At 37.4% G+C, this 18,534-nt stretch overlaps 1 protein-coding gene across 2 annotated transcripts in view; it reads left to right on the forward strand.

The window, feature by feature from the left end:
- The first annotated feature begins 2,056 nt into the window (after positions 1 to 2,056).
- Positions 2,057 to 18,534, forward strand: part of LOC311294286 (carboxyl-terminal PDZ ligand of neuronal nitric oxide synthase protein) — a 47,690-nt gene continuing 31,212 nt past the window's right edge. Inside the window, exons 1-2 of one of the 2 annotated variants that reach the window (XM_084415085.1) lie at positions 2,057 to 2,586; positions 5,001 to 5,072. In XM_084415085.1, the coding sequence (XP_084271211.1) occupies positions 2,476 to 2,586; positions 5,001 to 5,072 (183 nt within the window). In that variant the 5' untranslated portion in view covers positions 2,057 to 2,475. The remainder of the gene's footprint in view (positions 2,587 to 5,000; positions 5,073 to 18,534) is intronic. The other variant, XM_084415086.1, reaches the window with a different exon arrangement.

The following is an 18,534-nucleotide window of genomic DNA, read 5'->3' on the forward strand; positions in this document are numbered from 1 at the left end:
TTTAACACAGTAGCATGATGGTCTCTCATGCAATGCCATCTGAGGGCTCGAAGGTCAAGCACATTCAACAGAGGTATCCTGCCTTGCCCAACACAGACTGAGATTTCTCTGAATTCCCTGAATCTTTTCACAAGATGGTGAAAGACATAAATTCTTTGCAATCTGTGAATTGTGATTTTTGAATTGTTTGACAATTCTCTCATGATATTTGGCACAAAGTGGTGAGCCGGCCATGACCCATCTTTGCTTGCAAAGACTGAGAAGCTCCTTTTTCACCCAAACATGACACCCTCACCTATTACCAATACACCTGCTCACTGTGGACTGTTTCAAACGAGTTGGATAACCTTTATAATCTTTTCACTTTTATTTTGCCTCTGTCCCAACTTTTTTGTAGTGTGTTGCAGCCATCAATATCAAAATGTGTTTATATTTACAAAATACAATTATGTTGGTCAGTGAAAACATTGAAAAACTTTTCTTTTTTTCTACTTTTCTCAGTTAAAAAAAGAAATCACAGATTGTGAATTGTATTGCATTTTACAAAATGTCACAACTTCTCTGTAATAATGGTGCAAATGTTCAATAGCTTTTTGTAGTTGAAAATCTATGTCAAATTGACCTGTTCTGAGAAATCCAATCTCTCCTGTATAGCCTCTCCAGTACAACTCTCCAGTTCTGGGTTTAGGCAATTTCTGACATGTTAGCAATAGCAAGCCTCAAAGCATACTATAACATTTCAATAATAATGAACGTATAACAACCTAGAGCTCTGACTTTGTACCACCTGACTGCTGCAGATTCATTTCGGCGTTGATAGTGTTGCCATAGAAATGCATAATTCAGAGTCCGTGAACAGCTCCAAGTACGAACATCACCTGTTGCCATCTATTAATAATGGTAATTACATTTGCATAAGCTAAAGCAGCATAAGCTTGTTCTTTTAGTTCAGGAGGAACTGTAAAGGTGGCTGCTGTTTGTTTGCAGCACTCGGTGACTGTCTGTCTACAACTCTGCGTGTAGCCTTGCGGAACGCGCTGATGACGTGTGATGTCTGCGTGAGCAGGGTGCGCGGAGGTATGGAATATATATGTTGACAAGTAGGACATCCATTGCATTTGGACTGAATGCAATGATTGGACGTACATTTTTTGATCCTGAGTCTTCCACAGAAGAATTTTTTTGTTAATATTTAGACCACTTCTATTATTGATTGCTATCAGGATGTGAAGAGAGTTTAAACAGTGCATATACCTTTAAATCTTTGTGAATTCAGTCTCAGACCCAGATCTCTGCTTTGTGGAGCAAAAAGGCCAATTTAAAGCAACACTAGGAAAATGTTTTACCTTAAAATAATCTTTCCAAAATCGTATCAGTGGTTCATCAAGTCGTAACGGTGAAAGGCACTTCTGGATTCGCTTTGCAGCCCTATATCTGCTATAACCACACCATGCAAGTTTGCCAAACCGGGTCGAGTTTCTGTAGTTTGAATGAGACATAAGAAAACTACAAATTTGACTTGCTTTACGTCAAGCGTTACAATAGTCATTATTTCGTTTTCCTTCGTTTCTGATGTCGCAATACATCATACTTTCATGAAATCATGCAACATACTCTACCTTGTCAGTGGACATCGTTCATTCCAAAGCCGGTGCTAGATAAACAGCGAGTGTGCGTGCGACGAAATTATTTACGACAGCGGTAATGGACAATTCCGCTTCCAACCTGTAGGGCGACCGAAGAGGAAAAGTTCCTTAGTGTTGCTTTAATAGAACCTGTTTGCAAATGCAATCCATTTTCTGAATCTGTTTTCAAAGCTGCAGAATCTATACACATGACTTGTATATTAAAATTCATAGCCTATCAAAAACGTGTAGTAGTCCACCAAAATCCAGAATTAATTGTTGATGTTTTTACCTAGGCCTATATGAGAACTTTTAAATATAGGCTATGAGAACTGGTTGTGTTCGGTTGAAATTCATCAATGCTTAACTATAAGGAAGTGCGCTTTTATTATGCTAAATGTGGTGTTTGAAAGACTTGAATGCTGTTCAGCAGATGGAACTTTGCTCCATGAGAATTGCATCAGAGGTAGAAGAGAGCAACGCAAATAAAGCATGTCATTAGCACACGAGGCGTGCAGAATTCACCCATAGCACATCTTTTAATAAACTTCCTTGCTGAGGCACTTCAACAACTTGAGCCGAAGCCAGGCTTGTATAAACGCAGCTGATGTCTGAGGGCTGAGAGGGGGATAGAGGCGCCCAACCCATTTCTTTTGTGCCGAAGAGCCTGTGATTTCATTGAGCTTTTCCCGGGCTGCTACTATAATGGGCTCCCTCGCTTTGACTCGCTCTTGTATCGGCGACTTGTTTTTGCTTGTTAAACTAGAGCTATCTTTTTTTAGTTGGCAGTAGTTTTGAAGCTTGGGGACTGGCAGAAGAAATTTCTCGCCGAGCATCCGGACGGGTCCCAATGAAAATGCACGGGAGAAACAGGTACAACCTGGTGGACGATGTGGCGGATTCGCGAGTCCCGCTTCACAACGAGGAAGCGTATCAACACGGAATACACTTCCAAGCCAAGGTGAAACTGACTATCTCCACTGTAAACGTAGCAATTTACATTGGTAGTTATACTATTTACCGATACCTTGTGTAGTCATTTGGAGTAGCCTATAGCCTATGTACATCAAATGGGTCACTTGCTGTGTAGGGGTAATTTAGCCTATACATCAGACAATCATGATTATCATGTTTTGGATAGCAGCGATGACACCAGACTCTAGGTGAAAACAAGTGAAAATGCCACCGAATAGACGTTTGGATAAGTATGTCCGAGAGAGAGAAAAAAAAGGAGAAATCTTTTATAAATCGAGTTTAAAACACACGTGCCAAGTTAATAAAAATGTATTCTTAATATTTAAGTATTTAATATATATATTATATAATATATATTAAATATAGCTATAATGGTTCTAATAAGGTTATAATATTATCATCACAAATATTTTGAAATTGAGTCATTGAAATCAAGAAAGTTTTTTTTTTACGTTTACCTGTTTAAGAGCATTTTTATGAAAAGGTAAGATATTTAAAATATGTCATATTTAAAAACCTCACTATTTAATTGTTTTCTTGTTATGACAACCAATGCTTTCCGCATGTTGGTTGCGCCATGCTGAATTTGCATAATTTTCGAAAACAACATTGTTAACTGATTTTTCCGCCTTCTTTTTTATTAATAAATCTGAACAATATCTGAACTACTTAAGCTTACGTTTCACCCCCCGTTTTTATTTTGACTTTATAAAATAAATCATTAAATTTACTTTTAATTCAGAATCTGGAAAAATGTTCACCATGCTTTTTAATGTATTTTTGATTAACTTCATAGATCCAGACGAGAAAATGTCACTAACCCATATGCAGAGTTTTTTTTTCACCGACACTATTTTTGGTGTCTGGCTCAACTTTCCCATTAATGGCTGCACGGCTGGTTACACTGGTAGGTTACTTTAACTGAGCCGAGATGGGTAGGCTATTTGGTTTCTTCAGAAGCTGTGGTTAGATCTGACTTTGACATTGAATCATTAACATTTCATTGAACAAACCCCTACTTGGCTGTGTCTTAAAAACATATTGAGCTGCCTTGGTATAGTGAGACATTGAACATCAATTTCCAATCAATGGCTGAGGTTTTGGGACAGTAAGTGTATTTTGTCCACCACTAAAAGCAACAAACAGCAGCTAGATTTTGTAACCCTATGCTGTAATACATTTCATTACATGAAATATTACTATAAACCTATTTAGGATTATAAATTGGTTTTATTTATTGCCTATATTCATATACACCAACCAGTGTCCTGTTTGGCGTACTCGCAGCATTTCTGACTTGCCTGCTTATGACCACTAAGTGACTTAATAAATATTTAAGTTGTGCCCATTAATGAAAGCCAGCACATGCTTTAAGGTCCTGTATAACTCTTCTATTTTTACCGTAGTAATTTCTTAAATACATCTGCATCTTGCATATTCCATTAAAATTTTAGTCTGTTTTCTCATATAGGCCTATGTTATAAATACTGGTGTTTTCCCAGAGAGCTTATCTGTCAGCGTTTCATATCTGCAGACAGTTAAATGTCCCAGGAAACCTAAAGCCTTTGTATACTGAGCTACTCAGAAGCCTATTGCTGAGTAATTTTAGCTCCAATTTGTAATGCAGGATTATCTTCCAGGAATTTTATTGGCTGGAAAGCCAAGACCTAGAACCACTCACATTCGAAATCACACATTCTGACCGCAGTATTGCAGTGTTGTCTTTCAGAGCTTAAATCAGCTGTATTGTTGCTATTTTTGCTGAACTGTTGTCAGTATTGTTGTCCCTCTCAGCTGGATTTAGACTTTGGAAGCTGGAGATAAGTATTTAAAGTCAACATCTGCGTAGAACAGGTCATTAAAGCCATGAATGAACACAATGCTGTTTGTAAACACAGAGCCTATACTTGGTTAAGCGTGTTATTTGCGGCTGGCACTGATCTACCCTTCACATTTACAAATATCTAATGTTGGGTCTTGCCCTCATTAATTTCTGTCCCTGATTTAATTTTTAAATTGTATGCAAATAATCAAACCTGAGGCATTATAAAGTTCTTGGTAATTTTGATACATTTTGGATTTTAAAGATTATTATTATGTTTTTCTAGCAACTTTGGTATGGTCACCACTTGTCTATATATGGGTTTTGAAGCAAAATCAGTTGAGAACCATTGAATTTAGATGCATTTAAGCATAAATAGACTTTGAGAAATGAGGCTGGCAATGTCCTGCCGATGCAAAAGTAACTTTGCACTCATTAACCTAGAAAGTGTGTTTATCTGTGTTGTGCAAATGGAGCTGCCTCATTAATTTTAGACCGGTTGATTCCTCTGTTGCATTTAATATCAGAGTTTAAACAGAACACTCTTCATCTAACATTCAAGCATGTTTTTTTTTCAGTATGTTGGCAGCCTGGATGTCCCAAGACCCAACAGTCGCATGGAGATTGTCGCTGCTATGAGAAGAATCAGGGTAAGTCTGTCAGACACTTTCTCTCACAGACACAGACTCTTAAGTGCTGAGTAATCACCACTGATTGGCCCACAGCAGCTGTTTTCTCAGACACTTCTTTTGCAGTGTAAGACTCATTAGCTGGGAAAAAAACAGTCTGTTCCTCTATATTTATCACATTCTCTGCAGAGTCTGTGTGTGTGCTTAGTTAAGGGTGTGTACTGATAGTATTTTTGCACCTGAGGTTTCATATTTCATTCCCTGCACATTGATAAAAGAGAGATCACACTCACAGACTCACAGAGACTGGGGCACAGGAAGCCTTGTTATTTTCCATGAGTGATCTCTGCGGGGTGTCCAGCTAACGGATATTGGAAATGACTGCCTTTATTTTGGTTGATTGGTCAGTTTGTGTATGTGTGTGTGCTAATTTTCTATATGTACTTGCCTTGTACTCACACCGAACCTTGTAGTTCAGACTGAAGGCCATTTCTTTTGACAATTTAAGTTGTCATGATTTGTTGCTTGATCACAGAGAGCAGGAATGTGTGTATGTGCATGACTTGTTACCTTTAGAGCTTGTGACAGGCCTGCTAAGAGATCAAAGTGCTTCAGCTCCATGATTTTCATAAACCTTTCTATCCTGCTTATATGTATTAGTCTCTTCTCTTCTCTTCTTCTCTTCTCTTCTCTTCTCTTCTCTTCTCTTCTCTTCTCTTCTCTTCTCTTCTCTTCTCTTCTCTTCTCTTCTCTTCTCTTCTCTTCTCTTCTCTTCTCTTCTCTTCTCTTCTCTTCTCTTCTCTTCATTGATTATAGTTATAGTTAATCACAAACTCTGAATCAAACCCTGAGTTGACAGAGTTGATGTTTATACCAAGCGTTGTGAGAACCTGATCTAAACAAGGTTGGATTTGTATGGTTTTGTCATCTCTAAACGTACTCTGAAACTCATGCTTCTAGCTTCATGCATCAGGGTTTAGGGATTAAGAACTTGATTGTGGGTTGTTCTGGACTTTTTAGGGGGATGTCAGTGTCAGTTTGTTTAATGTGTTTCACTGCTGACGATTTCTGGGTTAGCGGGTTCCCTCAGAGACAAGTCTAGAATTCATGCCTTTGTTGGGATACATTCTGCTGAAAACAACAGTAAATAATTCGTATACAGCCTATTTCTTTCTCTTTTCTCTCTGTAACATTTTCCCCCCTTATTAGCGAGTAAATGAGCTTTCATAAATATCATTGGATGATGTTTTGAGTGACAAATCAGCCCTTTAAATCAAGCCCTGATGAGCAGCTTTCCTTGCACACCTGATGTGAATGTGTGTGAGTGTGTTCATGAAACCACAAAGTAATACAAAAAAATAGCTTATTTTATGCAATGGAGAAGTTTTCCATGATGGGGCTTCATATAAGCATGCCTGAATGAACAGTTGTTACAGCTCAAGGTTGAGTGTTGAGAGTTTTTGTTTTTTATTTAATGTGATGATACCTCTACCCGCTGATAGCCAACTGCTTTAAAATGCTCCCGTGAGTGTTTGTGTTTGGGCTCTGTGGAAAGGTTTCTATTTACAACATTTTTTTGTAGCGTTGAGATTTGTAGCCAATCACAGACATATCTGTTGAACGTCTGAACGCAATGGCCAATCAGAGGTGTTTAAGTTATTTGTATCATTCAGAATCCGTTCAACACTGCTCAAAACGGCTGCGTTTTTGTTCAGCGGGTGTTTTGCATACCTACGAATCTTTTCATTTTAACCAACAAAGCATAAACATCATGTCAAGAGAGATTCATTGCAAAAATTAATAGCAATGGATGGGGAAAAAAATCTGATACTGTATGTTAAATGATCTGTGCATTAAGTCTTGGACTGTGTGAAATGCAAAACAACAGACCTTCCACTTTTTCTATGTTATATGTTTTTTTTTTTTTTTTTTTTTTTTATTGTCAGTACTGAGCTCGCAGTTCACATGGGAAGGTGACTTTGTACTTTGTGTGTGGATGGCCAATTGGCCATGTTCGTCAGTCACCACCGAAGACCAATTTTGACCCAGGAAAAATCCTGGATGTAGAAGAAAGGGGACTCATCATTGGACAAGGCAACCTTCTTCCACTGCTCCAAGGTCCAGTTCCAAAGCTCATTGTAGGCGCTTTCGGCGGTGTACAGGGTGGGCACTCTGATTGGTCTGCGGCTACGCAGCCCCATACGCAGTAGAGTGCAATGCACTGTGTTGAATTTGTGACACATTTCTCTCATAACATCATTCAAATTTTGCGAAGTGCCACAGAAGACCTTCTGTTGGATCGTATATACAATCCTTTAGAAATCATTCTAATATGCTGATTTGATTCTAATATGCTGATTCTCCCTTTTCTTGACTTGTTTGGGACTCATTTTGCAATTTTTTTCACTTCTACATATAAAGCAGTCCTACCCACTCATAGACATGAAGATATACAGTATATGCACATGGTCAGTAATCACACTTTTCTATGGTTGAACTGTAAGCAGATTCATAACACCCAGACCCTCTGTATGTATGTGTGAGTATAATGCTGACGTTGAAGATTGTGTGGACCCTCTGTGAGGTCATTCAGTAGATACATAACTTGACAGCATTCTCTTTCTATCTGTCCCTCTGTGATGATTGGGTGAAAGGCCAGCTTGCAGAATGTCTCTTAGGAATGCCAGTTTGTGATTGACAGCTCCTTAGGTCTTATGTTATCAGAATTAAAAATAACTGGTAAGTGGTCCCTTTCCAATGAAGGAAACAACACATAACCATGTATCTGACCTTTGCAAGTCATATGAGACCCTGTCCCTTTTTTTCCCCCTCTTTCTTACGGTTACTCAGTCATTCTGTCCCTTCCTTTTGGGAAACCCCATCTATTTTAACCAGGGAATACTGTAGTCTAACATAATTAAGACTTTAATTGTTTTATGCCTTCATTTCTCAACGGATCTAATCTGTATAATGAAGCCATGAATAAAACATAGTGCAGTGTGTGTCTTTTGAAAGATAAATAGTAATGTTATTATATATGGTGTGTATTAGGGAGTCTCTGTTATGAACTTTTAGTTCATTAGGTGTGTGAAGTAGAGTTAGCATTTTACAAGATTTTATATTTGAAGAATGAGAAAAGCAAACACAAGAAATATCTGTATGTAATGTGAAGGAAAAGGCTGTAGATGATGAAGTGGCTGATTTAGTCTGTATTAGTTCTGATGCATCTCTGACACTCTAGAGCACATCAGTTCAGGCAAACTTCCAGATGAAAGAACGTCATTCTTTTACTTAGTGCATATTGATTTTTATATGAAAAATTACAGTATAGCAACAGCGATGTCCGGCGACCACACACACTCATACATGTTTATCTAAATGTGTTCATACCATAGACGTCTATTGATTTTATGCTCTGCTGTCCCTCATCACCACTCACATACTCCGGTCAGAACACTGTGGACACATACCGGCAGAGTGATACAAACTCTTAAACTCTGCTTGTCCAATCGGATTAGACGGCTGGAACTAAATATTGGCATTAAATTAATTATAATGACTACAATAATAAATATTATAATACAAACCCAATACCTGATATTCATATTTATAATGAAGATTTAGATTTATGGAATAATAATAATAAATAATGAATAATTTTTCTAATTGAGGATGTCAGCTGAACGTAACCACAGGGAGGTTTTGTTAGGTTTAGCTACCGTATGGGGACAGTTTTGTATATTTGCGCACAATTTACTTAAAATGAGGGAACAAATTAGCAAAACGTGCTGACGTGTTAGTAAATTGTGGGAACGAATTGCTAATTGTTGTTGCTAATTGCTAAATACATTAATTTACACCAACAAAATTAATTTTTATTAATATTAAACTATGTTATTGCCTTAACTAAGACGAGTTGATACATACCTCTCTCGTCTCAGTGCGTGCAATCAATCGCTCTGGCGCGCGGCGACACTTTGATAGCACTTAGCTTAGCCCAGTTCATTCATTAGGGACCAAACAGAGATGAAGTTAGAAGCGACCAAACACCTCCACGTTTTCCCTATTTAAATACAGTTACACGAGTAGTTACACGACCAAGTATGGTGACACAAAATTAAACGTGGCGCTTTTCTATGCGGGTAAAAAGGATAACTATAATGTATGGCGGGATAGCACTTGGGAGCACTTCGACTCGGCGTTGGTTCTAATGACAGAAGTGAGAGGATTTTTCAGGCGTGACTTTTTACTGACACGCACTGAGACGAGAGAGATATGTATCAACTCGTCTTAGTTAAGGGAATAACATAGTTTAATCATTTGCAGGTTACCAATTTTTACAGTGTATCTTCTTTACAATTGACATTTGTATAGAAACTGATACATACAATGATCTTGATAAATGAATAGTGTCATGTACTGATCCAGAAATCATGTCTGTAGTAATTGACAATTTCCAAATCAAAACTAAAATGTGATTTAAACAAAAAATTATTTAAACAATAATTTCGGTTGCACATTGAGTTATGTTGTCCAATTTAAGTGCTCAAATGAACTTCATTCCTACATCTGCCACTGTCAGTCACATGATTTTATAGGTCAGTGAATGAATGCATGGATAAGCAAATATAAGTTAAGTATGACTCATTGGTTAAAGGGAAATGTTCACTTTGAGTTCAATGAATTCAAGTGTTCCTCCTTAATATAACTTCTTCATTACACCAAAACAACACTTACAAATAAAAGTTTTCACAGTGATGCCATAGAAGGACCATTGTTGGTTCCATTAAAGAACCTTTAAGTTCTTATAAGAACCATGTTTTTCTTTGTGTGAAGAACATTTTAATAATCTTTCAGAGTACACTCCATCTAGTGGACTTTGTTTTCAAGCGCTCAGGTCTCTCGCACATACGCAGTTGCTCAGACACGGACGTACGCATTGTACAGACAATGTGAACAGACATCCTAAAAAAGGTTTTTCCTGGACAAAGTATTAAAGTATTTATCCATACAAATGATCCATTATTTATATTTATTACATGGCTTGGCTGAATTCCAATGTAGAATGCGGTCTGTTATTTCTTGATAACAGACCGCTGCGAAGTATAACCAGCTATGGACGCGGAACGGACTATTTTCTTTAGCGGAAGCAATACAATCGTTTTTAAATCAATAAACTCCTTTTTAAATCAATAATTTGTGTCAATTTATTTATTTATTTATTAGCCATGTAATAAGCGGGATAATGTATAGCGAGGCGGTTGTTATAGCGAATAACAACCCCTTCAGGCTGACTCCGCTTCGCGTCGGTTTCCCGTTCAGCCTGTCGGGGTTGTTATTCGCTATAACAACCGCCTCGCTATACATTATCCCTTACATAATTTATCCATTATCCATACATTGATATTAAAGGATTAGTTCACTTCAGAATAAACATTTCCTGATAATTTACTCACCCCCACATAATCCAAAGATATTCATGTCTTTCTTTCTTCAGTAGAAAATAAATTAAGGTTTTTGAGGAAAAAATTCAAGGCCTTTTCTCCATATAGAGGACTTCAACACGAATCAACACGGAAAAAAACGTAATTTCTTTTTTACTGAAGAAAGAAAGACATGGGGTGAGTAAATTATCAGGAAATTTTTATTCTGAAGTGAACTACTCCTTTAAATAAATCTTAAATCTTCCTGTGTCCGTGTTCAACTGTGAAACTGATGCCAATGACTGTCTTACAAAACCAGTGAGAGAATGTGATAAAGAGGTCAGGAGGAGAGGAGCGGAAAGGAAAGATGAGGAGAGAGGACAGGGAGAGGAGGTGGCAGCAGTTAGGGAGTAAGTGGTGTGTGTGTGTCTAATGGGGAGGGGGCTGACATGGGGCTACAGAGAGAATGAAAGGCTTCATTGTTGTGCAGTAGCCCAGGGACAGATGCAGTGTAATGGCCTACATGCACTAGCATCCGTGAGCTCAACATATCTCCCTCCAACCCATACCACAAGCTGTCATGGCTTCACATTTGATTCACATAGATGTTATATATCTAAATTATTGAGTAATTGACATCCTCAGGACATCCACATACATTTAAATGTATATATATTCAGGGACACAGCCTTCCCACTGCATTTTAATTCTTCATCTTAATAAATAGACAAACAGCCACAAAATGTTTGTGTTGTAATTTTTGTAAGTCGTAATAAAATGAATGAAGCCCTGAGTAAATCCCCCACCCCACTCTCAGTTGGTGCGCTCAGCAGGGTTCCTCCCTCTTTTGCTGCTTTTCTTCTACTCTCATTCACTGTCCTCTCTCTCATACTCCCTTTCACTTCTCAGGACTATTTCTGTCAGTGTTAACCAGTTACGCAAGACCAGTACCCCCCTTATCACCATGGCAACCCCCTCAACTCTGCTGAAACATGTCCTGAGTCCTGAAACTTTAAGGGTGTTTGAGCATCAAAAACATTTGGCCAAACTCCACACAAACATGCCGCACTTTTGACGTTCACCTGCATTCACTGGCATGCTGAAACAAACACACTCTATCTGAACTTCACTATCTGTTGGGTTTTAGTTTGTTTTGTGATTGAGAAAACTGCCTCAGGGCTTGAGAAAAAGAAATGGAAAGAGAAAGAGAGAGATGGTTGCTCTACTTGAGGGAGATTGTTTATCTCTCTCTTTCTCTATGTAGGAGTCTCTCTCATTCCCTGTTTCTGCTCCTGTCATTTCTCCTCTTCTTGTGTTTCCCTTCACTCCTCCTCTATTCCCTGATCTACGCTCTCTTTGCTTCTTTCTTTCATTTCTACTTTGTCACGGAAAGCCATTTGGCCCAACTGAGGCCTTTGTTTGTGTGTGTGCATAAGAGAGAGACAGAGAGGGAAAGTGCGTGAGCCTGTAATAGTCTGTTAGGATGTCGTTGCTGAGTAAATTGAAAATGGCATATAAGTGTTTGTGTGAGTCATTTTATGAAATGGGTGACTTGTTCATTTTGGAAAGGTGATTTTTAAAGCAAATTTCTGTCAGATGTTAAGTTCTAATAAGACGCAGAACAGATGTAGGTAATTTGCACAAGCATTTCTCTCATCTCTCTCTCTTCGAGATAATTCAAATAAATGCTATAATTTTTTAAGTAAATGTAATCTTATGCACTACTTTATCTCTGTCTGATTCAAAGTAGGTAGAATTCTAGATTTAACGAGTCATAACTGACAAAAATAACTGTTATTTCAACCCTTCCGGACAAATATTGCACTGCAATGCTGGCAAATGACAATGGTATAAGCGGGAAAATCCATGGCTAGCTGTGCATTAAACATTTTAAACGCACTTCACGTTGTGTATTAAAATTGTTTAATGCACAACTAGCCATGGATTATCCCTTACTTAATTTAGTATACATGTGGAAACCAATGCACATTTCTTCATGGCAAGGTTTTAATGCTAAGAATTTATATAATAATTTGTTTGACTGGCTGCACTGGTTGCGCAGTATTCCAGATCTGGAAAAATATCGGTGTATATTATATTTCAAATGGTACAATATCATGATTTTGATATTTTCGCTACTTGATATGCTGCTGTTCTGAAGTTCACCGCTATAACACAAACTGATGTGAAAAATGTGACAACAAGATGGAATAAACAGATTGTCATAATACTGGGTGTGTGCGTAGGCAGGCAGACAAAGACTCAGAAGAAGAATATAATTCCAAACGAAACGTAATAAATCCACTCAGGCAAGATAATCCAATAAAGGCAGAGAAACACGTCTAATGTGAACATGACCGAACAGAGAATGAATGTGAGGGTTCAACTTATATAGCAAACACAAACGAGACTAATTAATTACACACAGCTGAAACCAGTAACACAAATGTGGAGCGGGGAAACTGAACAAGAAAGACACGTGACAAATGAAAACAAACTGAAAGTCCATAAATAACAAAACTAACAAAACATAACTGTGACACAGATCAATCTCACTCTACACGTCCCAAACTGATTAATAGAGAGGGCAGAAGTGACATTTGGCATTACTTTGCCTACAAAACAAATGAAAAAAATCAACCTCACCGCACCTGTCTGAATGAAAACATTGCTATAAATCATGAGGCAACACATCAAATCTTTCCAAGCATTTGTCTCTTGCTTATCCACGCTTGTTCAAGTTAAAAGATCCACAGGGGAGTGCATCAATCAATTGATTTAATTTAGTCTTTTCAGGGCTCGACAATAAGCATGACAAACGCTCTGGACTGTCACTGTCCCGAACGGGCCAATGCTGAATCATCACGAAAGTTTATTATTTGCAAGTTTATTATTTGCAAGTTTATTATTTGCATGTTTTTAAGCCCTGCCAATTTAAATATTCACGCACAAGAAGATGGACCGAATGCAATGATAGGATGCAATGATGTTCACATTGCTAGAGTCACCGAGCGAGAATGGCAGACAAACAGTCAGCAGCCACCTTTTACAGTTCCTCCTAAACCAAAACAAAAAGTTTACAAAACCCCTTTGAGTTCTAACAATAACTGTAAATAAGTTGCATTTTTTACGTTTGTCATTACTGTAATGTTATGTTCTTTGTTCTGCAATGCTGTCTCACTGGGGAATGAGACATGAGGGAATTTGAAAGCGTTGCGTTCCACCCTCCATTAACGGCGTCTCTCGTGACACTTTGCAGAGTCTGCTCTGGCTGGGCACGTTCATGTTTTGAAGAAGGCATGGCTTTGGAGAGCTCTCTGAAGGGAGGGGTTTTATTTCTTTATTTCTTTCGAAGATAGCTTGCTATTGCTTGCCTCTACGAAACTGCACACTCTAGTTTTTATTTAAAAATAGACATACATTGTAAATGTCTTTCCTGTCACTGTTGATTCACTTAATGCAAAAATATTCTTCCTGATGCAAACTTTTTAAGGGTAGTGTATATAAAATGTGTGTGACCTTGTTATTTAATAAAGATCTGCCCTTAATCTATAAATTCATAATCCTTTATATTTAATCTTTGGACAATGGACATATGACATGGACGCTTGAGTGTTGACATTGTTGTTCAAACACAAATGCAGACGTGCACATGGGACAGATGGTGCCCTCATACTTTGGCCCTGTTTTTTGAGTTGTCCTTCTGTGTGGACACATGTCCAAACACCACACTTCATTAAACAGAATGAAACACGTCATTTTGAACTGTGAACCTGTTTCTGTGCTGTTTATACACATGCAGTCCATCAGGTCATTCACTGATGGGTCTGAAATTCTGACAATATGTTGTTAGGCTCAAACTAGTTTTTGACTAACATGGATTTTTATAAGCCCAATTATCTTTCTCTTAATTTCTATCACACTTACACATTACACATTTGCACACATGAACTCACCTCTCCAGCTAACAGGGAATGTTCTCTTCTCTTTTAGTTGGTCTGTTTTTTTGGGGGGGGGTTTTTGTTGTTTTTACAAATTAAACATTATAAATGATTTGTTTCAGATTCAGAGAACATTTAAATGTAGCATTCCCATAATGTTTGCAAAATGATCAAATGGATTGTTCCCTTAACGTTAACATAAGTAAAAAAAAAGGTTTTGAACATTCTGAGAACATTCTGAAGTAACATTTTCTTAACTTAATGGGAACGTTAAAGGGGTGGTTGATTATGATTTCACTTTTTTAACTTTAGGTAGTGTGTAATATTGCTGTTTGAGCATAAATTGCTGTTCAAAGCAAAGGGAGATATTTGCTTTTAAAGAAATCGCTTTTTAAGGACAAATGGCTGGTATGGACACTACTCGACATTCCTCCAGGGTTAGTGAAATCACCCCCACCCTCTGAACACAATTTATAGATTATCAAGACAGAATATGCTAATCAATGACTAGAAGAGAACTACACATAAGCCACATAAATTCGTCAACTAACAAATCAGAAACATCCTGTTGCATTCTACATGTTGTCACCTCTTCTTGAGTCTCGTCTCCATCATTGTCTGAATCCGGTTTGAACATAAAAGGCTAAAAGTTTTTGAAATTTTCAGTGCATGTCTGTGTGAGGTATAAGGACACAAGCGGTTGAAGCTCCACCCTCTGTGCTGGGAGCAGCAGCTCATTTGCATTTAAAGGAACAGACACAAAACGGTGCGTTTTTGCTCACCCTCAAAAATTGACAATTTTAACATGCTATATAAAATTATCTGTGGGGTATTCTTAGCTAAAACTTCACATACACAATCTGGGGACATCAATGACTTATTTTATATCTTGTGAAAAGGACATTATACCACCCCTTTAACAAAACGTTTTTAGAACATATTTTTGTTGGCTGGGTCTAATGGCTGAGGTTGTTGTTAGTGACATGGTACCACAGGGAGTTCCTGTCAGTACACACGTCTTGTCATCTACTCAGTCAAGCACATGCCCATATACAAACCTCAACATCAAAGCAGCTTACATTGGTGAGTACAAAAAAAAATCATAAGTTTCCTGTTTTGTATGTAACACATCTGTAAAAATTGAGTTGTTGACAAAAGCTTGTCAGAGAAAACCCATTTCTGTCTGTTTCTTTCTCTCTCAACGTTTCTCACGTACACACTTTTTTTTTGGAACTCCAAATGATATTTCAAGCCATTCTGGTGCACCAGCGCAGTAAAGGTTATTAAATCCCGCCCATGGGGTGTGTGACATCAACTTGATTGGCCCTCATCCCACTCCCAGCAGGTAGCTCTGCCGACTCAGCTTCCAAGAAATTAGTTCGGAAGTCTTTTCACTGTTTACTCTCTCCCTTTCTGTCACTCTCTCTCTTGCTCAATTCCTCAAGCGCACACTCTGTCAAAATGACACACACTCCCCATTGGTCTGAAGTCAAGCGGAAATCCCAATCAAGCAGAGAAACTAACTCGCTCTCAGCATCCCATGCAGGTCAAGGTCGTTTCCAATGGCAGCGTCAAATGGAAGTAGTTTTTTGCATCCCTATATTGCCAAAGGTGAAATTCCTAAGAGAGCGAACAGACAACATTACAAATGCATTTTTTTTTATTGTGTGTGAAGTGAGCAGTTGCATAACTACGACCATTTTACATGTACTGCATTTTTTGATGGCTGATCTCATATATTTTCTTCCCTTTGTCTTGGCTTCTTCTGCCTTTCATCCAGTTGTCTTTCTCCCTTCACCGACAAGCAATGTGTAGATAAAAAGCTACTATATCCAGATAACAGTTATATGATATATGATATATTTGTTTACTATATTCAGCTTACATTTTCATTTATCCTGAGTAATGTCACGATACTGGAATTTCATACAATACCTTTTCTATTCAATACCTCGAAAAATATCAATATACCATTTTCGGAACCACAGGGTAGTAATAATAGTAATAATAAATGTATTATTATTATAATTTATTTATTTATTATTACTCTTTAAAGGTATAATTGAATTCTAAAGATACTAAAAACCTGGACACTATAATACAATAAATATAAATTGATATGAATAAAATACACAACCACAAAATGATGTTTTATTAACAAAGCACGTTCAGATAATTAAACCTAATTAAACACATGTGGAGCACATTCAGATAATCAAACCTAATTAGACACGAGTGGAGCACACTCTGTTAATCAACCCAAACAATGAGTCAAGAGGTGTATATATATACTGCAAACTTACCTCCGTTCGTTGACAGTTTAACAGCATCCCTCCACCACCCCATCTTCTCACTTCTAGTCCTAAATACTCTTACAGGAACGGGGGGAGTACTCTAGGTTCGGGCAAAAATTCCGAGCTCGGAGCCCTCCCCACGGACAGCACGCCAAATACGCATAATCGTTACTCTGTTTAATTGATTTAAGTGTGAACTCGTGAAATAATAATGTGTTAGGCAGTGCTCGGGACAGCTGATGGAATTTTCACTTGCTCGATCGAGCCGGTACTCTGTCGTCATGAAAGTTTGCATGTTTTTTTTAAGTCTGATCAATTTAAGCATTCAGTCGATTTTTAGCCATTCAGATTCAAGCATAAAAATATGCAAAAGAGAACTAATTTTAGTTCTCACGCAAGTCTGTGAGAGACAGCTTGCGAGAAGGCTACTGAATTGCGTCGTCTTGCGCTTAAACAGAAACATACACACAACAAAGCATGTCAAACTGCCCACCTTGCCGAGTATTCACATAAACACTGTTGGTTATGTCTTAACTGAACGTGAACAGATGAGAAAGAAAACACATGTGTATCAGTATATTGGATCTGTGCATTCGGTCTTAAAGTGACAGCAGCCTAATATTCCTGCTGCCGTCTGTGTCATTAGTGTTAATCAAACAACAAAAGACAAAGATAAAAACAATCACTGATCTTGACTGAAATTCTTAAACAAGGATTAATCTATATTTAATTTATACAGTGAAGACTATGCAGTGTTATTTTACATTTGATTATTCAATTTGTGTACCTGAATACTGTTAGACTTGACCGGAAAAACTTAAAGCACTGTTTATTTTTTCTTTGTTCTGTTTTATTTCTTTGAGCTGTTGCTTATAATTTGTTTATTTGTTCTTATTTTATTACTGAAGACTCACTTGTCTATAATAATGTTTGAACTTAATATTAGTTAGGTTAGTAGTTTTTTGCTGGGGTATTGAAATTGGAATCAATCAAGTTTACCGGTATCTAAAATGTTGGTGGCTTATTTATTTATTACAGTGTTAAATGGGTCAAAACAACAACAACAACAAAACTTTTTAATTTATTGATTGATTGACTGATTTATATTTTTTTAGTGGGGGCCAGTGAAACATTTGGCAGGGCAAGTGACAGTTTCAACCACTGGCCCAACTGAGCCATTAGAAAAAGTCCTTATAGCGTTGAGCCCTGATATATATATAGATATAGATATAGATATAAACTGGTTTAAACACATTGATCCTAATATGCATTACATCCATTTTGAAAAGATAAAAAAACGAAACTTTTTAGAAGCTTTATTTGTCATTGACCCCAATGTCAAGGTGCTGACTGATTGATTTGACCGACTTTTTTGACATTACTCAGATGCTCTTTATCTTTTTTAGGTTTTCTTTAAACTTAACTTTGACAGTCATCCTTACAACCCTTTTCTTCCTTTTTTGCTCCTGTTGTTGTCTTAGTTTGTAGCTTGTTTCCTTTAGTAACACTAAGGGTTTTGTAAGGACTGTTGGGAAGAAGTGGTGAAAAAATCTACCCCCAAAATCTCACATTTAATGACTGTTGCTAGGATACAGCCTTTAATTGATTGTGATTGAATGAATTGTGACCCAGATTGCATTCAGACTTTCCAAAGACTTTCTTGAAAAGCTGTATTTGAAGGTTTCGTGGTTCATGATCATTCTGCATTTGAGAGTTTCCCTAATGTTTTGTAATGAGATAAAACCTTTAAATCTGTGCACTTTGCATTAACAAAAAAATTAAATAAAGTACACTTCATTTTTATTTTCAGAGCCCTTTTTGTACT

Source organism: Rutilus rutilus, assembly GCF_951802725.1.
Source record: "Rutilus rutilus genome assembly, chromosome: 7".
In the NCBI taxonomy this organism is placed as follows: Eukaryota; Metazoa; Chordata; class Actinopteri; order Cypriniformes; family Leuciscidae; genus Rutilus; species Rutilus rutilus.